This window comes from Drosophila virilis, chromosome 2 (genome assembly GCF_030788295.1).
Source record: "Drosophila virilis strain 15010-1051.87 chromosome 2, Dvir_AGI_RSII-ME, whole genome shotgun sequence".
Lineage (NCBI taxonomy): Eukaryota > Metazoa > Arthropoda > Insecta > Diptera > Drosophilidae > Drosophila > Drosophila virilis.
This window is the reverse complement of record NC_091544.1, coordinates 25,462,203-25,486,848: the sequence shown is the minus strand read 5'-3', so window position 1 is coordinate 25,486,848 and position 24,646 is coordinate 25,462,203. Positions and strand designations below refer to the sequence as shown.

The following is a 24,646-nucleotide window of genomic DNA, read 5'->3' as shown; positions in this document are numbered from 1 at the left end:
TAATAAACGGCGCAAAACTAGGTGGCATCACTAAACTCTCTGGTTTTTAGTGCGCTTTACAACACATAAAAATAGTCAATGCAACAGAACAGACCTTTTCTCGGGCGTAAAACTAAATTAGCAATTATTAAATTTGTAGTAATATATATAAAAATCGAAATGTGTGCAATATGTTAATTAAGCTGATTGTTGCGCTAACGCAGCACCAGAGGATGATTCACAACAGTAACTAAGAGCCGCAGAAGCAACAACAACAACACGAACCAGTCGCTCTGCAGCAACAATACAAAAACAACACAAAAAACATAATTTGGTCAATTTGCATATTCATAAAATAAACGAAACGGAAAGCGCGTTAGGTAATTCACGCACAGCAAAACACAAAATGAGCAAACTGGAAACGGACTCGGACAGTTCTGAGGAATTTTTCGACGCCGAAGACACAACACCCAATCGCGCCTCAACGCTTTGGTAGGTGGTGCCGAGCAGCCCCCGACCCCCCTCCCACTGACCTAACACAGTGACTCACCCTAATGACACGCACATTGTTTTCTTTTGCAGTCGTAAATTGCCGCCGGAATGCGCACAGGAATTCATCTTTCCGGAGCCAGCGGTGCATGTAAATGCGGCAGCATCCTCGGACAGCGATGCAACACCCATTGGCGCCAATACGCCCGCCACCCGCAGTCCCACAAACAGTCTAGGCGCGCGCCTTAAGCAACAGGATGCGGCTGCTGCTGCTGCTGCTGCAGCCGCGGGCATTTTCGTGGAGCCCAAACCACTAAAGGGCGTGGTAAGAAGGCGTGGCTCTGTGTGTGTGTGCGCGTGTGTCTGTGTGTGCGTTCAATTTTTAGCTTTGATTTGACTGCATGCCTTAAAGTACAAATGTTTTGTTGTGTTTTTTTTCAGTTAACATACGAATTCCTCCCAAGAGTTGCCCCCATTGCATAGCCAGCCATCCGAAATTCTTAGCACGTTTCACGTTTTCCCTTTTCTGCTCGGGCTGCCCACTATGCGCAAAAATATAAAATCAATGCAAATTTCAATGCGCCGATTTCACTGCGATTCCCCAAAAACCCAAAAACAGAAGAAAAAACTAAAATACAATCCAAGCAAAACAGCAAATTAATTTGTCTTTCCGTCTGTTCAGCTCCCCGCCTGTCACCCATATGGTCTGCCTGGTCATATGGTTTTCTCTATTACTCAAGCACCGCATTTGGTTTTATTTGTTTTTATAATTCATGTATGCACCCCACTGAAGCGCGTCGCTTTGTTAAAGGTTTGCCGCAGAATCTCATCAGCGGTCGGTCAGGTATATATAGATAAAGCGAGGGCAGCTCGAAGACTTTGCCATTTCTAATATATATTATGCTTTGACCTGTGTCATAATCAGCAAAAATTGTATCAGCTAAGGCATACATTGAAAGCTCTCTTGGTTGGATATTTCAGTGCCAGTACTCACGCTACTTAGGGAGCTGTTCGGATGTTCCAAACCATCCATTTTCCACTCCTGCAAGTGGATTGTCAGAAAATATACGCTGTCAACTCTTATGCTTTGGGCCATTCATCAATCAGTTAGCACAATTAGTTTTATACACAGCTTTGTTTGTAGCGTACCTCGTTTCAATATACATAAACATAAAACATTTATTAAGGCATTTTGTTGATTTCACAAATATTTTCATTTCAATTTGTTGACTTTCTGCTTTGTCTACCAATTTGTATTATTACCCGCCTGACAACATGTAAATGAATTTAATTTATGCCCTGACAATCGTCAGGTACTTATATAATAATTATAATTAAATAGATTGCATTATTCATTTTATTGAATAATTTTTATTGTTGCCAACGCGCTGTTAAGCGCCATAATTATCAAAGGTTTGCCGTCGCCATCGCAATAATTGCTGATAATAACTGTTGCTTTGGCCTTTTATCAGGTTTACTATTTGTTTATTCATTATTTATTATAGATATTTCTTACTCTGATAATTGAGTTGACCCATAAAATATCTGTAACGCGCCGCAGCACGTTTTCATTCATATTTCATTTAATTGTCATGGCTAGAGAATAAGGGGGCAGAATACTATCTCTTATCTGACAGCGTCGAGTGCTCTGCAAATGTTTATAATAAATACACGTAATTTGTGACCCATTTGTAGCTGCGGCTAGCCTAAATAAGGCGTCTTGCCTAGCTGAACTCGCTCAAAAATAAAACAATTTTTATTTATTTACATATTTGTTAATTTCTCGTAAACATATTTGCTCTTTAATTTCATATTTTGTGCGCATTTCGTATATAAACAACATAAAATAACATTTATATATATATATTTATATATAAATTAATTGTTAAACACATGGAATATATGAACACAAACTTGAATTCAAATATGTATACATTTACAATGTATATATAAATAAAAATCAATTAAATATATGTATATCGTGCCGTATAGTCTGGTAGACAACGCTTTCAAGAACTACGTAAATGCATGAACCATGATGAAGATGATAATCCAGGAAATACCCTCACACCTGATTCTCAGGTACTAAAACTATTTATCACATTAAGTTGTAGCAACAATAGCTAATAACTATTATCTATATTATCTATGGGAAAAGCGCAGCTTAAGCGAGTTTTCTGTGGTTTTTGTTGTGTCTCCCAATTAAATGTTGGCTAATTTAAATATTGTTTATTTGACCACAGAACAGCTCCATGGACGGCGTTTTTACCAATCGACCCACGCATCCGTTTAAGGTCATTGAGAGCGATACAATGAGTATACAGAGCATGACATCATTGGGCCGCGTGGGTCGCATTTTGGCGGGTAGTATTGATCCGTCAGGTGAGTTTCAAAACGCACTTAGCAAGCATTCTGAATACACTCACTTCACAACATTTATTCGTAATCACACAGCGATCAGCGTTGATCGTGAATCGCTGGCCTCAATGAACGCCCAGCAGCAGCAGCTGCAACAGCAGCAACAGCAGCAACAACAACAGCAACATCAACAGCAGCAGCAGCAGCAGCTACAGCAACAACAACAACAGCAACAGCGTCAGACGCCGCCACCCATAACCACGACCATGGCCATGTCCACAGCCACAACAGTTGCCGCGGCAATAACAGCAACTGCAGCAAAGCAGGGCACGGTCATTGCCGTTGCCACCGCAACAGCAATTCCTTCTCAGATTCTGCAGGAGCCGGATGTAATAGCCAGTACAAAGTTGGCGCACTCCAAAACCACAGACTCAATTACATCCAGCGGGCCAATAGCGCCGCCACGACGCAAGAAAAAATCACGCAAATTCTCCAGCAGCAGCTCGGAGCATTTCAACATGAACGAGGGTATGCGACTGCCAGCAGCGGACACGGAGGATACCGACAGTGATACACGGTCCGTGCAGAGCGTGCGGGATGTGCAGCAGCAGCTGCGCGACGACATTGTCAAGCAGTTCGAGAGCTCGCTAAACGATGTCAGCGCTCGGGCGTCTAATAATACGCTGACCTGTTCCTCAACCAATACAATTGTGTCCGCCTCGGCGTCAACGGCGACCACGACTCCCTCATCGTTGGCGCAAATAGCCGCCACGAGTCATGCCTGTCATGTTCGACCCGTGTCCACTGCGAGCATTATGATGAAGCCGTCGCATTCGTTGGGCAACAGCGTCACGTCCGTCTACTCGAAACCCAGTCCGTCGAACTCGGCCAAGAGCAACTCTGCGCCGGGTCGCGTCAGGTAAGGTGCCACATCTTATTTAGATAGTTTTTTTGGACTAATACTCGTTTTTCTTGCAGTTCAATTGACCCCAATCAGGGTCTAAATCTGTTTAAGGCCATACAAGGCGGCTATGTGGTTAAGCCGCGCGATGAGGCGAGCAATAAAGCGCAAGGACCATCGCAGGATGAAATTGAGCGCATCGAGAAAATGCTCATGGAGAGTGCTAGTCGACCCAAGCTGGCGGGCAGCGGTTCTAATAGCTTGGGCAGTGCCACACGGTACGTAAGGTTGTATATATAAATGTGTGTATTGAGTGAGGGAATGGGCGAGCATTAGTTTGTGTAAGTCTCTGAAAATTTACCTTTTATTTATGACTCCTAAGAGTCCCTAAGGATATGTTTAGAAATTGTAAAAAGTATACATATATATCTACCATTAGATAAATTGAATAGCAAAAAAAGGGAGAAAAAGAGATAAGAATATTATTTTTAAAGAGCATACTCAATATAGGAACATTAGATATTAGATAATAGAAAAGGCAACAAGATTTTAAGCTCGCCCATTCCTTAGCAATAGCAAGGCGTTGATAATGAACTTTAGTTTAAGTTAAGTGAAAGTTATTAAATATATTTCGATATTTTTTCGCAGCAATCCCTTTGATCTATTCATAATGTACAAGACTTCGAGAATGTGCCTAAAGTTAGTTAGATATTTTCCTTGTTATATTATAAATTATTGCTAGTCACTTATCGCTAAAGTTCATTCAGACAGCTGCCTAAAACTGTTTGCAAAGAGCCTTAACTTATGTCTGTCTCAATCCACAGCTATACGGCCTTATATAGGGGCACCAATGAGAAGGAGCGCCGTAAGTCCGCTGGGGATGAGGATGTTTTGAGGCAGATGAACATTTATGTGCGCACACGCACCAATTCGGGCAAGCAGCTGACTGACTTCGAGATACTCGAGCAAGTTCCTGTCAAGAATTTGGATACGGGCGAGAATATGCCTTTATCCGAAGTGCGTTCACCGCCAGTGCCTGAGGGCTGGAACCCGCTCTCGCTGCATATACTGAAGTTAACATCGCATCTGGAGGTTATACAAAAGGAATCGGATGAGGAAAGTGTGATTGGCATACCGCCTAGTATTGAGGGCCAGCAGCCGGATGAGGAGGAGCTAGAAACGGAGGATGGCAGTCGACTGAAAAAGAAAACGGCACGCATTAAACGATTCTTTGGTAGCACCATGCGCAAAACGGTGGACAAGGCCAAGTCTATTGCGTCAGAGGTGTCGCATGCTCGCCATAAGGAAGACGTGGCCGATATTGTGGATGCCATGAATCCTGAACAGAATATTAAAATCAAGGCATCTTCCTCTAACAAGGGCCCCTATGAGTTCACCAAACTGCAACATGTACAGGATCTGAGCGGCGAGGACACAAGCGCCGTGTGGTGCATGAAATTCAGCTCCTGTGGACGCTTGTTGGCCACCGCCGGGCAGGATAAGGTGCTGCGGATTTGGGTGCTAAAAGATGCCTATCCCTACTTTCAGGTAAGTCGTAGCACATCTTTAAATCGCATACGTTTAGCTACTATCTGAGAAATTCATTTTGCAGGACATGCGCAACAAATATAATGCGGATCAAAAATCCTCGCCAACGCCATCGCAGGAGTCGCTGGTGTCGCAGCATTCCGCTGAGGAGGCCATTGCCATGGCCACCGCCGCCGAGAAGTGCACGGGTCCATTTATGCCGAAACCCTTTTGCACATACAATGGCCACACCTCTGATCTGCTCGATGTCAGCTGGTCCAAGAACTATTTCATTTTATCCAGCAGCATGGATAAGACCGTGCGCCTCTGGCATATATCACGAAAGGAATGCCTTTGCTGCTTCCAGCACATTGATTTCGTCACTGCAATTGCGTTTCATCCGCGCGATGATCGTTACTTTTTGAGCGGCAGCTTGGACGGAAAGCTGCGTCTGTGGAATATACCAGACAAGAAGGTGGCGCTCTGGAACGAGGTCGATGGCCAGACAAAGCTCATCACAGCTGCCAATTTCTGTCAGAACGGACAATTCGCTGTGGTGGGCAGCTACGATGGACGCTGCATCTTCTACAACACGGATCAGCTGAAGTATCACACGCAAATCCATGTGCGATCCACACGCGGCAAGAATCGCATAGGCCGCAAGATTAGCGGCATTGAGCCCATGCCGGGCGAGGATAAAATTTTGGTCACCTCTAACGATAGTCGTGTGCGCCTGTACGATCTGCGCGATCTGAACCTGTCGTGCAAGTATAAGGGCTACCTGAACGTATCCTCGCAGATTAAGGGCTCGTTCAGCCATGATGGCAAATACATTATAGCCGGTTCCGAGAACCAATGCATCTACATTTGGAAAACGAATCACGACTACTCCAAGCTGAGCTCGGTAAGCTATGCATGTGCTTGGTGTTCTATTGGACTTGCTTTAACTCGCTCTCTTTTGTTTTTTTTTAAATAGGTTCGTCGTGATCGCAGCGATTTTTGGGAGGGCATCAAAGCGCATAATGCCACTGTCACCTGTGCCATATTTGCGCCCCATCCGGAGGCCATTATCAAACCGGATCCGGATGAAATTTCGAATGATAAGGTGAATATTGGAAAACCAGCGATATTCATTGTGTGTAGAGTACTATAAGATACATATCTATCTTTTTGCTTCGCTTACAATGTAAACTGTTTTCATTCCCCAACTGTTTATGTCCGTCTCAGAATAATTAGCTATGAACATAGCTAATCTTTTGTTACGAAATCCTGTAATTGGTTACATATATGGCATAAATCTTCTTAAAATAGCTAACCATTCAGTTGGTTTGTAGTAATTTAAAAATGCCAGAAGGATCTGTTAATTTGTTAATTATATAAGTTGGCAATGGTTTTTATTATTAGAATGAGGCATGATTAAAAAAAACTTTATATATTATTTTATTTGAGCAGGAAGGTATTTACTTTTGTCCATTATTGTAAAATTTATTCCGAAAGATTCAATTCTGCTAGCAAGCCCACCTAGTATCGATTCGCTAACCTCGCTCCAGGCTTGAAACACCCTGTAGAAAACTATTATGCATGTTGGCTTTTTCTATTGTGATTGCCTAATAACTCGTCTCGTTTTCTATCCCTTACCTTTGCACAGATGGCCAACAATCAGCCGGATCCGTTGGTGGAGCAGCATAAGAAGGGCTGTGGCTATGTGCTGGTCAGTGCCGATTTCAATGGCGCCATCAAGGTGTTCATCAATAAAACGAAGCCCAAGCACAGCAGTTTGCCCTACACGGCCATTGCGGATTAATGGAATGTCGCCGATATGTCAATTAGTCGTTTGGGGCAAATGGTTGGGGGTGTACGGGAACGTTAACGGGTTCGGGTCGGGGCGGGGTAAGGGGTAAATGCAAAAAGGCGAAAAGCGTTGAAAACTCTTGTTTTATTTTGTGTACTTGTTTAATTCTGCTTGTATTGTACTGTATTTATGACAAATGTGTATGTATTTTGTACCGATTAATTGAATAGCATTAACGCTTATTTATGTATATTTAAACTAAAACGCTAACTAAGAACGTCAGATCGTCATGTCTTATATATACATATATATACTATATAATTACTATGATTATGTGAATTGTTAATGGATATATGAGCAGTGTGTGTGTGTGTGTGTGTTTTAAAAATCTTATGCAAAACAAATGTGTTTTCTAATGTTAATTATTTTCTAATGCCAATTCTGTGTGAACTGTGTGTGCGTGTGTGTACAGGTGTGTGTAGCTGTGTGTAAACTAGTTGATATTTTATAGCTTGTTATATTTAAAAACAAAAAAAAAAAACAACTTTAAGCCAATTGTATATTTTTCTTAATATTATGCAGTGTTTATTTTAAAAGCCACACGCACACACACATACACGCACACCTGCACACACAACACAGATACACACACACACGCTGATATGACTAATAATGATAATTAGCTTGTGGTAATTATTTAATACTATATGATATTTTGTGTAAAGTAAAGAAATGTGCAACCCCTTGGGGTGTGCCAATGTGCACTTTAAGCAATATTCTCGCTTGAATTTTTGTTATGGCCTCCTCGCAAAGGGTATTTGTTATACTAAGTGTGTAACGCATTGAAGAAATCGTCGTAGTATCCATTAACCATATACATTCTTGATAAGTACGAATAGCCTAAACGATATCGCTAAGGTCTGTCGGTCTGCCTATTTCATAAGAACAAACGAACGATTGCTCAAAATACTTTTGAAAATCTTAATTTACTATCAAGATATCCTAACCTAGGGTATTTAAGCTTCGGCCTCACTGAGAAAAGTGAGCTTTCTTCTTGCTATTGATTTTGCACGTTCCCCAGCATGCGGTATTAGAAGCGGTTGTTGAAGTGCTTCGCCAGCCCAAAGGAGAAGGATTAGAAGTGGCTGTTGGGAGTGTGGCTGGCGACGACAGCTATTTAGCGTAAGTTTAACCTTCATTGTTGGGGCTTCCTAATGGCCGAAGGGTGCGTTCGAAAGCATTCATTCAAGTGTGTGCGTGTGTGTGTGTGTGTGTAAGGGATAATCCTTTGTGTGTGATTTAAAAAATGAAATGTTTTTAGTCAATTGTGTTATGCATGCTTGGTAACTGTAATTGCAGCTGGTGCTTTGCCAATTCCCGACTGCGACAAATACTCCAGACTAGCCCGAACAATGCTGACAATATATACGTACATATATATATATATATGTATGTATATATATATGAATTTATATGCGCTGCGCCAAATGAGCGAAACAAAAAGAAAATCAACAAAAAGTGTCGGCAAACGAGCAAATGAAAATGGGAAGGCCTCGGGTTCCCTACTCTTCGATTTTCATTTTTTTTTTTTTTTTTTGGCCGGAAGAGGCGACTTCCTGAGTGCCATGGAAATCATTTGAAGTGCCTGGCTGAGGGGTTTTCCCCCGCGCAGACAAAGAGCGCCGGCTAGCGGCTAGGCGGCGTCTTATTTGGGGCGGTTCTGTGGCCGGGTTGCCTACCAAAGGCAAATACAACATGTAAGCGTGTTTCAGTCGGGAGTGCTCGACTAAATGATACCCTAACATCGGCTTCATTCAACCTTCATCGCGAGTGTTTTGGGCTCTTACATTATGATAAAATTATTCTTGATTAAATTGGGTTCTATAAGGAGATGCTTTATTCTGCGCGGAAAAACCAGTTGCACAAAACCATGCTTCCCCATTTACTCACTTTCATTGAATACAGGGTATAAAAGCGGTAATTTCAAGCAGCGACAACGAACGACCCCAGCAACCCCAAAAAGGAGCAAGATTTATATGTAATGTGGAGTTTGGATGTAAGTACATATTTTATCTATGTACGTATAAATGTGTGCGTGCTTTACTTTATATATCTGGGCCGACTTGCTTTTGCAATTTTTTTGCTGTCTGCTGTCAGCTGTGGGGTTTGAGCCCTGAGTTCGGCTGGCTAAAATAATTGTTTAGTCAGACAGAAAAGTCACTCGAAAGACGATTAGCGTTTATGTTCTTTTTAGCGTCTCCTGCAACATGCAATCAATAAAGATTTACGTATATAGTTGTTGATGGATAGGTGGGTGTGGGGAGAGGGGGCATGGCGTGCCAATGCGGCAACAACAGCTGTTGCAACCGACCACAGCAGCCAGACGCCGGCGCCGGCCCTCAACAGACCCGTTCCAAATGCCAATCAATGCACTTTTGGCCATGTGCCAAGTTGCTCTTTACATAAGAGAGCTGTTAGTTAAATAACAGCTGCAGTTTCTCTTAAGCAACAGCTCAAGAGGATAGCTGTTTAGACACACTGGGTAGCAAACAAATCTTTAGTTTTTCGGCATTCCCTAACTAATCTATTAAAGCTTTTAAGTTTCCAAAAATAAATTTGCTTGTTCTACATTTGTGAAAACACATTTAGCAGCCAAAAACTGTTAAACTGTTAGTTAACAGCCTGTCCTAACAGCGAGCTCAATGTGTTAAGAGAGCGAACACCTTACAACTTAAGCAGAGCATGTTTCAATAGAGATGAGTACTTAACACTGGCGTGCGCGTGTCGTGAGCAAGCTACTTGTGTACATATACAAACTGAAGGCATGCCTAAAGCAAGCTTGAACGAGAGAAAATAGCAAGGTTTACTTAATCTACATAAATATAAGAAATAGCAATGCTACTTTTATCTACACAACAGTTTTATAGTTACATTCGTGTGCGCGTGTAACCTGATTGTTTTTGTCACGCGCACATCATTGGCGTGCACACACTGGCGCACCCACACGTACGCACACACACACAGCCAAATATGTAAACACACAATGCGCCGAGATTGAGCAAGGTGCGCTTAGCTCTTACATGCTCTCAGTTTATTTCTGACTCTCGTGCAAAGCGCAACGTCGAAACGGACGGCTCGTACGGTCGCTCGGTCGCTCATGTTGTGTGTGTGTTCGGTGTCGGTTTTCGGTGTCGGTGTTTTTTGTGTGTGTTTTTCGGTGCTTGACAAATGCAATACAAATGCAAATGCAGTGTAACTAATTTACATATATATATATATATATTTATAACAATTTTTGAAACAATAATTTTTGGTCAAAAATAGCCATGCTTGCGTGCGTATGCGAACGTGTTCCATTGAACGCACGACATTGTGTGTGTGTGTGTGGGTGACGTTCTTTGAGCCTGTTTGCAGCGACTTAGCACTTAATTCAATTAAACAAAATTTAAATAAAATAAGCTCAATCAAGCGAAGGCTCAAAGTGCAAGCTGCTTGTGCGTCTCTGTGTGCATGTGTGCATGTGTGTGCGTGTGTGTCTGAGTGTGTGCTAATATTTTAATATGACGCTAATTGTTTGTTATTTATCGGCCAACAATTGTTTGCTTATCGCAGATCGATTAACGTTTTGTGACCTATTATCGAGGTTCCAAGTTCTCTTCTGGCTTTTTGCTTTGAATTAATAAACATTTGGCAAGAGAGGAAGAATCTTCAAACAACTCCCTTTCTCTTTTTTTGTAAAAACTTAATTAATTTATTAAAACCAGTTTTTGGGAATTGTTCTAAATCATGATTTTGTTTTCTTTATACTATTCTGTTTCATTTTATTTACTACACAAGCTGCTAGATTTCCATATTAAAAAGCTTTATGCATTTTCCTGTAACGATTTTACGGCAGAAAACGAAAAATCAAATTCTGAAATCGATTTTTAATGATCTTTCGTTAGTTTTCATGTATTTTCCAACGCAAATTTGCTGCGCCTTAAAAGCTTCATTAAATTACAATGTATTCTGGGCACATTTGTAGTTCGGGTTTTTATCGTTTTTTATGCGCTTTTTGGCTTAATTAAGCTTTCTAACAATTCAACTTAATTTTAGACGCCCGCAACGAGACACAAAAATCGTGCAAAAGCCAAACATAAATAACGAAAAAATTGCTTAAAACACTTTCAAAATGCAACAACAATTATGTCATATTAAAAATAGTGCGTATGATTAAAAATAAAAGTCATGAAAATTAAATAAGAAGTACAGTGATCGCTCGAATATTGGAAATTTTTTAAAATTTCAGTCGTCCAGAAACTGGAACCGGCATTTGTACATTTGATATTAATTCATTAAAATTTCCCCACGTAAAGCAGATAATTTAAATGTTCAATAATTTGTAAAATTAGTGAGGTTAAGTTTTTAATCTTAGTGTTGGATAATTCTACTTTTTTGAGCAATCACTGTAAGACTGTAAGACCAAAAAAAAAACATATTTAAAACCGCAACCCTTTCACTTCAAAAACCAAAAAATAAAAAAACTCACAGAGAATTCAAAGTGCAACAACAACAAAAACAACAGCGAGCCAAACGAGTTTCAATAAGCCAATAAACCAATAAGCAATAAGCCAAACAGAATACAACAACATCAACAACAACAACAACTTTAAGCAGCAACTAGGCCCGTTAGTGCGCCGCCGTGGCCTATATTCAAAATAGATCAGCCGCAGTCGCAGCAGCCGTCGCAGTTGCAGTTGCAGTCAAAATGCTAACAGCAACAACAACAACAACAACAACAACGACAACGTCAACAGCAACAAGAACGCAGCAAAACAAGTTTTATGCTAAATAATAATAAATAAATAAATAAACGCATCGCAATACCAAAATACAAAGCCGCCTTCCAAGTCGAGAAGTTGCAAAGGTGCAAAAAAAGAAAACAAGTCGGAACATTGCCAGCGGCAGACATCGACTGCGCGATACCCTGTGTACAGTGTTGAAAAACAGCTGAAAACTGTTCAACGTGCGCCATTTTAGAATATACGTCTGGTGCCTCTAAAACTGTAAGCGCCGATCAGTGACGTTCAAAAACGCGATTAAATAATTAGGAACAAATATTTTGGACTCGATCTTAAGAGGAGGTCAACAGAAATTGAACTGTCCAATTTATTGGTTTCATCGTTTCGATTGTGTGTGCAGGTTTCCACGTTTGAACCGTCGCCCTAGTAGGCGTGGTCAAGGTATACAAGATTTTATATACGCAGTCTTTGGCATTATTAGGACATACTTGGTCCTCTGATCAATATAGCCTCTATTCACATTTGTGCATAGCGTATAAAAAGTGACCTACAAATACGGGTTTTGCGCAGCGGAGCCAACAACAACAAGGCGTGAGAACTTGCCGCAAATGGCAACAACAGCAACAGCAACAGCAGCAGCAGTAGCAGCAACTGAAATGCAGGCAACGCTTGCGGTTAAGCGGCCCGGTCCGCCGGTACCGCCCAGGCCCAAAACAACAGCAACAACAGCAACAACAATGACAACAACAGCAGCAGGAGCTACGGTAGGTGCAGGGGCTGTGGCAGCAGTTGCTGCGGGCACACCCTGCCCGCCGCTCATACAAAAGAAGCCCACATTTGTTAGCCAACTGAGCGCAGTGGGACGCACCTTGGTCTACAAGTCGCCTTCGCTGAATCTACAAAAGAAACAGGCGCAAACACAGACGCCCACCATGGCGCTAGTTGGTAGCGCAACAGCAACTGCAACAGCAACAGCAGCAGCTGCAACAGCCGCAACAACAGTATCAACAACAACAACAAGAACAACAACAGCAACAGTTGCTGCGCCCGCAACGGCGCCTAAGCCACCGCTAAAGCTGCGCAAAGCGCCGGCTGTGCCCACAGCTAAGCCAAGGGAGTCCGTTGTGGCCGTCATCAGCGTGAATCGCGCCAATTCTCTAAGCGCACAGAGCAGTCCGACGCCACACAAGGACACGCGTTTGAGTCTGGGTAAGGTGGATTATGAGCGGGCGGGTTTGCTGCCTACGACACAGCCGCTGCCCAAGCCGCGAAAGATTGTTCAAATGCCGGTCGCCACGCTGGATGTGGACGATATGGCCGCTTTTGTGGCGCCGCCAGCTACGCCCGCCACTAGCATATTTAGGCGCTCCAAGACCACGCTGGATGGCCCGCTGGCGAGCCAGGGAGGGGGCAGCGGCGGCAGCTTTCTGGGCGGCAAAACTGTTGAGCTAAAGAATAACCTAAAGAATGCCGCGGAGCGTCTTTTCTCGGAGATCATTATAAGCCAATCTCAGAAGCAGACTTTGGCAGATACCACCATTATAACCAAGCATGAGCGCGCCATACAGCATCAGGCGCTGCTGGAGCAGGAGCTGGCGCAGGAGCGGCACAATCGGCAGCAGATGGAGCGAGTACGTGAGCGGGAAAGGGCACAGGAGCAACAACAGTTGAGCCAGGTCATTCAAGCAGCGGGCAACTGCACGCGGATAAACATAAACCCCAGCAACAGCCAAACCCAAACCCAAATCCAATCTCAAACCAAAACCAAGCCCATCAAGACATCTGTCAGCGCTGGCAATACGCCGGAAAAGAAGCCAGCTTTTCATGAGCTGCTCATCTCGGAGCTGGCGGCCATGCGCAATCGTGCCTGCTCCCTGGAACAGTTGCCCACCAAGTGGCAGTCGCAGGACACGCCTACTAAAACAATGACGCGTCAGCGCTACAATTCAATTGAGGATGCCGACACGGAGGATGTGGATGCGGACAATGTGGAGGATGCCGATGGCGATGAGGAGGATACATTGACCTATGCCGTCAACAAATCGTTAAAGGACAATGAAAATCTGAATGGCAGCTCAACGCCACGTAAACGCTGTCCCTCCGGCTGCTCCTCAGACTCCTCGCCCTATGGCACAGAGCGCTCGCAGCGCATCCGAACATCCGATTGGATTGAGGTGGGCGACAATGGCAAACAGGTGACCCTCACCAGCTGTCACATCAGTCTCGAGGATTCCGGCATGGAGGATGAGGAGCGACTGGACGATATGTCCTCCTCGGGTGTAGGCGATAGCTGGGATAGCGTCAAGGAGGCCGAACGCGAGAACGAGAAACGCTGTCGCAATGTCAAGCGGTGAGTCAGAAATTTCAATATTATTTCTGGGCATTTACGGACTAGCTATAAAAATGGGCTGGGCACATGTAAACAACTATATTTAAAGAGGTTTTTTTTTTTTTTTTTGTAATAAACTTTAACGTTTGAAATGCCTTCAACGGGAGGCATTGTCTATAGATGATAGATGAACAAATTAATGTTTCTCTAGAATATATTATCAGCTGTATAGTATAATACTTGAGGTATTATTAGTTAATGCCTTATTTTTGGAAACTTGCTATTAAATGGAATGGTTCGGTTGGATTACAATCATAACTAGTCAAAGTATGTGAATCACGCGATTACACAGTAATCTTTATTCTTATATACAATTATCTTAGGGCACAGGAGAACGAGGGGCAGTATTGAAATTTATCAACGGGCTTACAGCAAGTCCGTATATAATTTTAGCAGGAAATTGCATTTATTCATGTGATATGAATGACAGAAATGTGATAAGAAGTATATTTAGTTTAAGATGTGGGAAAAAGGTGATCAAAGAAATGAATATCAACAAATATTAGTCAATTTTATTGCAAACATTTAATCAGAGGATTCTGAGCATCAAATACAGCAATTGTCAATGTCTTCTAGTACTTTTCAGTTGTTGATGTCCATTTGAATGGCTTACATAACTGACATACCTTTGCTCGGCTCATTTATTATCCATACCCATATATTTATATACATTTTTGTTTGATATAATTTTACAATATAATTTCGCCTTCATGTAAACTCACATCGTGACTTTACCGCAGTCTGTAAGCAATATTATTTATGAAAAAATGTGGATTTTAAGCATATACGTGACCTTTAAGGAACTTAAAACAAAACTAAAGTACTCCGAATTGCTCGCATGTTTTCTGTTTAAGGTTTTGCCTGCATTTTCATTGATTAGTTTCTGGGAAATGCTGTCAAATGCCATAAAAATGCCAGTTGACAGGATCAATGTAGTGAAACAATGAGACATGTGCCCTGAACTTTGTACATTTTGCCTTGCCCTTTTCTTTCTGGCAAAGGACACGTGCAGAGGGTTGGCTCGGGTAATCCTCATTGTCAACGTCATTTTCCTTAATTAGTTGCGGCTGCTGTCAGACCGCTTGACAGACCCGTTAGCTACTCCCACCACAGTCACTACCTCTGACCCTGCCTGAGGGGTGAGGGGTCGTAAAAATGTTTTTCGCCACTTGCATTATCAAGCAGAACGTAGAATAAAAATCAATAAATATGCTTGGGCCATCAACAGGAACTCACGATAAGATAAGAGCGCAGCTATCTGACAGATACAAAGATACGAATAACTGTTGCCTGCCTCTGACTGCCATTTACCTGCTGTGGAGGGCTGCTTGGGCTTAGGGGCGTGCCTGTCGCCCACAGTGCGCCTGCTTGCAGATTCGCAACATGTGTAATTTTATTTATGCGCTTACCGCAATTATTTCACCGAGTTTCACTGCGCTGCACTGACACGCTTTACATGCCCTGGGCGACCGCTTGAGATAGCTCGTATCTTACAGATACACACACATACGCACACACAGATGTGTGTCTGTTGTATCTGTGTGGTGGCCCATTGTCTTTTGTCTCATGCAAATTGCTGGCAACGTTTCGGTTTGGTTCGGGTTCTCTTTTCAGACTTAGATGCGGTTTGAACAGCTTTGCCTGGTTTATTTATGCTATTTTTCATGTTTTTTTTTTTTTTGCTGCCGACTTTTGCTTCTTTATTTTGATAAATTATTGCTGACACCATTTCAAAGGTGTTGTTGCTGTGGCACGTTGCATGTGCGCGCATTACGCTCGATTGCTGTTGCGGCAACTGCAGCAGCAACTGCAACAGCAACTGCAACATCTTGCAATATTTTCAACAACAGACTTGCCAAGTTAGCGTCTACTTATGTCTCCTATATAACCATACATTTATTTACTTATGGATTGTGTGTGTTTAATTTTTCATAAATGCTTATTTCAACAAATCGAAACTCGTTTTGCAGCCACTGTGCGATATTCAAAGCGTTGTTATTATAACTGCGCATATAACTCTGTAACTCTGCCAATGTACGAGGGCAGCTCCTGGGGTTAATTGAATGAATAAATATATAATTGGTAAATGTGATCAGAGTTTGCTTTTTCTCCAACTAGACTAAACTTAGTTATATATTTATATAGTTAGGCTTATGGCATAGCCTTTCCATTTATATTGTCTGCTTTTAAATCGTCGCCATTAAAGTATTTTCCCTTATACATAGCTTAAGCTTACTATCTTAAATTTTAGATTCATACCGAAAAGTTTACTTCGGAAACTAGAAAGATATGTATTCCCAATTCTGCCCTCGCGCTTATAAGTACTGTGCATATTGTGAGACGTGTTTGCGGTGTGCTCAACGCTGATTATCGTGACTCACATTGTTTGGCATTTGGCTGGCGATCACACACATAACTACGATATATATATATATACACTCTTGCACATATAGTATTCAATATAAATGCAAATACAATTCGTATGATCGTAAAAACTCATACGCAAAGCTCTCATATGCGGGTATTGAAGCTTGTGAAACTCGCCCAAGCGTATCGTCTCCCAGAGAGTCTCTATCTGTTTCTCTGTCAGTCTCTCAGTCTGTCTCAGTCTCTGTCCTGCTCTTTATATTGATTAGTCATACAGTTTACGTGCGACGCAATGAGCCAAATGTTATAGTATTTAGCTGCTTTCCAGTCAACACACACACACACACACACGGACAATTATGCTACATCGAGTTTTTAGCATGTTCGTAAAACTTGACACCTAGAGAAAGCTGTGAAAATCTTAATAGAACATGCCAATGAATCAGCTGATCAATTCGCACACTCAAAGCAAAATTGCGTCTATGGGTTATTACTTCTCCTATGAGTAATATCACATTCACATAGAACTGTTACATTGTGCACATTGGAGCTCACAAAGAAACTAAAAAACAATTTAGCACATGCCTCAAAACATATGCTGCATTCGTATCCTCTAATTATGCGATCGTCTTGAATCTTGTAGCTATTGATAATTTTTTATTTTCAGTCTTTAGAGTTAAATAAACGGATGTGTGTTGTTGAAGATTTGGTTTATTATAAATTTGCTTATGGTTAACTTTTTTAACTTCTGCTTGCTGGATGTTTTTGGGTCTCTCTCCTTTTTCACACATATTCATTCATTTGATCTAAACAAAATATAATAATATTATTAATGCTCAAATCTGTTAAAAGTAATAAAAAAAATAAATAAATAATGTGAAGCAAAATAGATTTTTTTTTCTAATATATGTATATATGTCACAAGGAAGAACTCAGTCGAGCCACTGATCAAGGAGGAAGCGTGTCCAAATCCTAGTCTGGAGTATAAATGTGATGTGTTGTCAGTGCATATTTTATATCCAATAATAACTTTGATAATAAAAAATATAATTATGATTTCAAAGTCTCAACTAATTATTTGTGACTCGATCACACAAATTGTTTTAATTTTTGGTCTTTATATTTTATTTTTCCGTTTGTTAAATATTCAAATTGCATCTTAAAGTAACTTAATTTCGTTTGTAATATGTTTAAAAGGGCATGTGAGAATGTGAGGTCCAAATTCTTTAAACAAGCAACAAGCCGAATCTTAGGTTAGTGTATGCGTATTGCTTTCAACTGTAAACTCAAAATTGATTCTGCTTTCTGCTTTTATCTTATACTACACAAGTAATTTATAGATATATAAGAAAAATTAATTTTATGGGCATTTAATTGACTTAAGCTTTGCTCAATTTTCTATCACATATTTTGTTTTAAGTTCTTGCTTTTCAAATTCTCTATAATCTGTAATCTTCGGGCATAAGAAATGGCAATTGTTTGCTAACAGGGCGCTCCAATTGATTTGTTAATAAAACCTACTTATAGATGCGCCTCAGACCGTCTGTGAAAGCTTTTCTATGGTCGCCCGTAACCCGCTGCCAGCTCGAAAACCAATTATCCGTCTTCACATAGCAAATCAATTTGTGAGAGGCCACAAAAAAAAAAACGTATATATGCTCATATGTGCACATATAGGAAAAACTCTTGATGTGCTTCTTTTGTATCGCTTTCCGATGCAATTTCCTTGTGGCTTCCCCCGCTCTACCCACAAAAAAAAAAACCGAAACTGATTAAGCCATTAAAAATTCAAGCGCAAACTGTGTGCGCAGACTAACGAGCTTTTGATTAAATGATATGCTGCCCGAAGTATTTCTTTATTTTTTTTTTGGGAGCATGATTTAATGCATATACATATAAAGTTATAAAGTAATTTTCAATCTGAATGAAGCTGAACATTCAGCTTATGCATGATGAATAAACCAGTTTCATATACTTAAAGCGGGCAATTGAGTTTTTTTTGTGTTTGTATAGAAAGGTTTGTTTTCTATAATTTCCATAATTGTTAAATGTGGCACAAAGTAATTTCATTTTTCGTATCCTATTGATATTAAATGGCTGCAAAGTTTCTTTAAAGTACTTATATAAAAGCGTTAGCTGTATTATCAGATAATTTATTTTTAAGCAGAAAACGTAAAGTTTAAGTTATAGGTGAACATTTACTAATTGAGACTTATTTGTATTTTATCATTTACCAATTTTATACCCTGAACCTATTGAAAACGGGTAAAAAGGTTAGAATGATTTGAAGAGTATCAAGTCGTTAACTTTTTAACATAGTTCCTTCTACTGCCCGCGCAGTACTGAAAGCCTCCTGATAACCGATAACTGTCTTCGATTCTAAGCAATCGATAAAATGTAATATCGAAATCCTGTGTTTTGAGTAAATTTCATAGGTTTTAATGACAAGAGTGAACAAATGTGATATATAGCTTCGCCCGAGCCCCTTTACTCTCACAAAAGAAAGTTCAGGGTATCCCTTGCATTGCACTTCCGACTAGAGCACTAATACTTCTTCTGATAAAAAATACATATTACCATTTACTGGATAATGTGTGCAGATATATCATGTAAATATTTAATTACATACAAAACTTAACTGTACGCTATTTATTTGTGCACATTTCATTAAAAGATGGTGAAGAACAACAAAGAAATTCATTTCTTTTGCACAGTTCAAAGCACTTCCCATGCTCGAACAGCGCACAGCTATTTTTTGTATTGGTAATTGGGACTGTGGCCACATTAGAGCTGTTCTATCATTAGTTTTCACTTTGCATTTTCCCCATTGTAAACGGTTTTTTGGGTCCTACACGCTAAGTGCAACTCGTGGTCGGTCATTGGCATTTAAACTGGCAACTTCTTGAATTCATTTCATTTGGCAATTGATGGGCCCATTTCTCGTTGCTGTTGTTGTGCGGCTTTTCACTTGCCCATTAAAGAAAAACAAACGTGAAAATACTCAATTCAATCATAAATTTTTCCAGCTCCTCCCCCCTGCCTTCGTTCGGCCCGCTTGCTCGCTTGCGATAACAATGCTGTAATTTGGCGAGCAGTTTTGTTTATCTAACTAACTCCAATGCAATCCGATGTCGACAATCGCGCCGTGGCGTCCCCTTTAATTGAAGTGTGCCTTTTGTGGCTTTCATTGCACTTTTACTCAGACTTACTTATGTATCTTGATCTCTATGCATACTGCATATCTAGCTGTTTCTATGTGAATGCGTGTGTTTTTGTATTTATGGAGATGTCTATGCCCGATCGAAGCGGCACGTCAATGGGCGATTAACAAACCGAATTCGTGCAAATAATTAAAGGGGCTGCCCGCCTGCCGCCTATTGCCAGATGCCAGTTGCCAGTTGTGCAGCATAAATTCAGTGGCAACCACTGTGCAACACGCTGGCAACGCTGTAATTACACGACTCTGGCAGCGACGCATGCGCCGACATTTTTATTGCCGCTGTTTGAGGATGTGGCACAGCAACAACGGCAGCAGCAACAACAGCAACTACAGCAACATTAACAATAACACAATAAACCATAATCCAATTTGCAAAGCAAATCCATAGCCAAGAGACTCGTGAGTGTGAGAGAGAAGAAGCAACAACAACAACAGTCACAGTTTTCTATTTATTTAATGCAATTTGCCATTTTCCTTTTGGTTTTTGTTTTTGTTGTTGTTGTGTTTTTTTTTATAGTTTTTGTATACCCCTTAAAGGCAAAATGTGTGTAAAGGGTATCCAAAAGTTGAGCAACTCTGAAGAATCGGATCTTTTTTAATTGAGTTTGGATTTTAATTGCTTTCAAATTATATAGTAAAATAGTTCTTCTAATTTATTTAAATTTATTACAAATAACTTTTTTTCGAGCGCTATTAGAAATTGTATTTTGTTGTTCACCAAACAGTGGGAAAAGAGTTCACAATAGCACTTACAATTTTTTTGTTATGTTTTGCGTGTCTTTTTTAACAATAACTTCCTCTGGTATATCTATATTTCATTATTGTTATTATAACAATTAAATTAATAAATAATATTTTTATTTGTATTATTATATACAAAAGAAAATAAGTTTGATTAATATTATTATTCAGAAAATGATTTTTATTATTATTATTATTATTATTATTATTATTATTATTATTATTATTTTTATTATTATTATTATTATTATTATTGTTTTTGCTATTATTACTATTACTATTATAATTATTAAATATAATGTTTTCTTTACTATGTTTCGCATTAATTCAGATCAGCTTGTAGGGTATTTCTTATTCGATTTTCCCACTAGTTTCTATTTTTGTTATTTATTGTTTTTTTTTTTTTTGCATTTGTAATTGCAATCGTATTGGAAGGAAGCCGCTAATGCGCATTTGAAAATATGAAATGCCTGAATTTAAATCACACAGCTCTCAACTCACAGCGTCGACTCGATTTTACTGCTTATGGCTCTTAAATATATTATTATGCCAATAATATAATTTATCACATGTGTCCATATATCCATGTGTGAGTGTGTGTGTGTGAGTATCTGTCTCTGGAGGCTGTCGGACGCGTCGTTTCCTATGTTCGCGCTGTGGATAAAATGCAAATTGTAAATTGCATCTTACAGATGCAGTTTTCTTATGCCTGTGCATAAACGCAGTTATATACACTACACACACACACACACACACACATCTGGCTAAGCAGTTGGCATCGTGGATTATAAAATAAATTCAATCAAAGCGAAAGCAATTGCAACACTCGCAACAGGCGGCAGCAGCAGCAACAACAACATAAGCAACTGCAATGCGGTCACCCGGCTGCCTGCTGTTATTGTTGCTGTTGTCGTTGTTGCAACTTTATTTTAATTTAATTGCATAACTGAGCAACAGTTGTCCGTTGTCAAGAATTGCCAGCCAATTTCCGCACCGCACACAGCATAAACACCTCAGCAGCTCACACTGAGCCAATCAGATTCTAAGTATTTCATAACTTTTGTAATTTCTAATGGAAACTCTCTCACAAGCTTGAAGTGTTTTTTCCAGACTCTAAACTTTTTTAACTTTCTCGTAACTAAAGCGTTTTAAGCTGGCAACAATCTGTTCTCTGCTTCTGCATTTACATTTTGGTAGTTTAAAAAGATATAATCAATTTTAATTTTGATTCAAGAGAAGACTTTTAACTCCTTACACATTTTCGAAACTTATGTTTTATTGTTTAGAATATTACGATTACGATTACATTTTGGAATGAATTAATTACATTAATAACAATAATAATAAAACTAATAATGATAGTAATAAAAAATTAATAATGATAATAAAAAAAAATTAAAAAACGTAATACAAATAATAATAATAATGAAAATAATAATAATCATAAAATGAATAGGAACAATAACAATAAAATTAACTATAATTAAACTTAATATTAATTGATGAGATAAGGTTTTCTAAAATAAGATCAAATAATTTAGGCAAGTTTACTTTACCAATTTCAAGCACAATTTTTCTTATCTATTGCAAGATTTTATAACTTTGCCCAAGCTTACCCGATATTTATGATTGATAGCATTTTGTCTAGCTTTATTTTGTAGATTCATTGACACAAATATTCAAAATTTCTGTTTATTACTTTGCTTTGCCAAAGTTAAAGTGTAAGTCGCTCGAAGGCATTTTTTTTTTGGACTCTTCCAACTTTTACTTTTCAGCGGATAACTATAATTCAAAGCAAACATGGGCGTTGCTCTATGCGCGTCATCATAAGAAATATGTTCAAATTTACTAGGAATCAAGTCTCACCCATGCACCCCCGCCGTCCCTGCGCATGCCACAGTCCATTTTCTACAATTTGAGCTAAAAGTCTTAATTTACATGCTTCAAACATTTCCAGCCATAAGTTTGGTTTCTTTTCTTTTGTACACTCTCGCTGCACATTTTCAGTTTCGTTTGCCTTTGCGATTTGTTTCCTTTGAAATGCGCTGCGCATGCGCAGTTGCTAGAGCGAGGGGCTGCCTAACTTTGACTGGGGGAGGGGCCGGTCTAATAGACATTTGCAAATGATTATTAAAAACGAAACGAAAACTGTGTCGTAATAGCGTCGACAACGCGAAAGGCAACTCCAACTCCAAATCCAGCCTCAACGACGACTCAACGAACAGAGACTCTCAATTTCCAAGCATAATTTTCTGGGAATTGCAACAGCAATAAACAGCAGCAAACAGCAACAGCAACAACAACAAACAACAATCGAAATGTGCCTCTAGCCAAATGCAGTCGCAGTTGGGTTTATTTGTTTCTCTATATTTGCCCATATATCATTTGCATATCGGTTGGTATATTTACATGGAAATTCTTAGATCATAACTGTAGCAATAACCATTTTCTATGCCAAACATTATGCGGTCTCTTAGCCAAGGGTTTCCTTATGCCACTTCAACCGGAAATTCTCCGCTTCCTACCAACAGCCTGGCCTCGTATTTGTGCAGCTAAAACAACATCAAATTTTCGAGTGCTTCCTTAACGAAAACGTTGACAAACGAGCAAAACAAATAATGTTTTGGTTCAAGAAATAGATTTCATTTGACAGCTGGTCAGTGGCCGGTTTTTATGTATTTTTAACTTCATTCCATTTTGTTTGTTTTATGTTGTCTGTGTGTGTTGAGGGTTGGGTAGAGGGGGTTCTTGATTGATGAAATGCTGAAAATAATTGCCGTGTTATATTTTACGCACTAACTAAGTAGTTTTAGCTTATTTTTAAAGTCATTAAACTAATTTCAAGGTGAGGATGTGATTGATATTTCATAATAATAATATTCTTGCAGCGCTGATGAGCCTGACCTTAAGTTTTTCCTCTACGGTTAAAATTTTTAAATTATGCAGGTTATTTTATGGTCTATTTAATATTCTTGACAAGCCTCTAATAAAGTTGCAGAGTACTAAAAAATATATATGTCTCTATATATAAAACTGTTTGTCCTGACTGACTGGCTGACTGACTGACTGATTGAGTGGACCAACGCACAGCCGTAGCTAGGAAGATGACAAACAGATGCTAACTTTTTCTTTTGAAGGGAGAGAAGTAACATGGTACCATTGAACTACCAGACAATATAGCATATAAACAAATAGGCAGAAAAAAGAGTTTAAGGATATCATAAATTGATTCTTTAAATTTTTCTAGAGATCCGCAGCGCTTGTCCCACTAAATTATAAGAAGTTACAAATAGAGTTTATTTCACTTCTTTATAGGCTCCACTAACTTCTACAATATTGAAGAGATACAATTTTTTTTGGTTGGTATGCTTATAACTTGAAAAGTCAAATGTACTGGAAAACTCAATTGAATGCACAAATTTCCAAACATATTGTTAAAGACTTAACCCCACATCAATCAAACTTCAAGGTTTTGCTATCTATTAAGATCTGTTGCTTTCTCAAAATCCCACACTCTGCGCACCTGAACTAAGGATCAACTGTGGACTGTGCGAATCATTACACAAAAGCCATCAATTGAAGCTAATGAATCAGAATTGATTTTAATGATCAACAGCATTCATAATTCCAAATACAATTTGGCCGCAACGTGCAATTCTCGGGCCAAACATAACTCCCCTTCGCCCATGTCTGCCCTGTGTGGGCTGACTGCGTTGGGTCCATGGTGCGAGCGTATGTAGGTGTTTTTATTTCTTTTTTTTTTCAACCACAAAGACACGAGCATGGATTCAAGCCAAGTTTAGACTAATAACACAGAAATGTAAAATCACGCAAAGCAATCATAAATTATGAACACTACGAAAGGCTGTGGAACTGCGCGAGCTGAAGCCAAGTCCAACTTTTAGACGTTTGCCAGTGCCTGTGCCTCATGTGGCTGTCATTCAGTCATTCATTCAGTCAGTCAGTCAATTGTTGCTGTGGCGGCGTTGTAATTATGATGAGTGCCACTCGCTGCCAAAGATACACACGCCAGATTCGTTTGCCCGAGAGTGTGAGAACCGTTAAAGTATGGCAAAGCGACTCTAACCTGAACAACTGTCGG

General features: G+C 39.8%; 2 protein-coding genes across 6 annotated transcripts in view; both read left to right on the top strand.

The window, feature by feature from the left end:
• Positions 1-66: 66 nt before the first annotated feature.
• On the top strand, positions 67-7,816 carry LOC6633060 (WD repeat-containing protein 44). Of its 4 annotated transcripts, none has more exons than XM_002055913.4 (10): positions 68-471; positions 562-793; positions 2,461-2,550; positions 2,712-2,850; positions 2,923-3,745; positions 3,805-4,005; positions 4,552-5,275; positions 5,340-6,158; positions 6,231-6,359; positions 6,903-7,816. In XM_002055913.4, the coding sequence occupies exons 1-10, from the start codon at positions 386-388 to the stop codon at positions 7,056-7,058; spliced, it is 3,399 nt and encodes a 1,132-aa protein (XP_002055949.2). In that variant the 5' UTR covers positions 68-385; the 3' UTR covers positions 7,059-7,816. The 4 variants fall into 4 exon arrangements, with proteins under 4 accessions (XP_032289699.1, XP_002055949.2, XP_032289698.1 ...); XM_032433807.2 differs by having other exon boundaries at positions 3,805-4,014; XM_032433808.2 differs by lacking the exon at positions 2,461-2,550 and having other exon boundaries at positions 67-471; positions 3,805-4,014.
• A 2,317-nt stretch (positions 7,817-10,133) lies between these two features.
• The window catches only part of LOC6633058 (AAC-rich mRNA clone AAC11 protein), a 50,296-nt gene continuing 35,783 nt past the window's right edge, over positions 10,134-24,646 (top strand). The window contains exons 1-2 of one of the 2 annotated variants that reach the window (XM_070206710.1): positions 10,134-10,298; positions 11,577-14,177. In XM_070206710.1, coding sequence (XP_070062811.1) covers positions 12,436-14,177 — 1,742 coding nt within the window. In that variant the 5' untranslated portion in view covers positions 10,134-10,298; positions 11,577-12,435. The remainder of the gene's footprint in view (positions 10,299-11,576; positions 14,178-24,646) is intronic. The other variant, XM_032433810.2, reaches the window with a different exon arrangement.

What these genes read in the sequence shown, in the direction of transcription:
- LOC6633060 (XM_032433807.2), top strand. Translation starts at nt 386, where the DNA reads ATGAGCAAACTGGAAACGGACTCGGACAGTTCTGAGGAATTTTTCGAC. An exon ending in CCCTCACACCTGATTCTCAG is followed by an intron (nt 2,551 to 2,711) that starts GTACTAAAACTA and finishes ATTTGACCACAG; the next exon opens with AACAGCTCCATGGACGGCGT. An exon ending in TCTGCGCCGGGTCGCGTCAG is followed by an intron (nt 3,746 to 3,804) that starts GTAAGGTGCCAC and finishes TTTTTCTTGCAG; the next exon opens with TTCAATTGACCCCAATCAGG.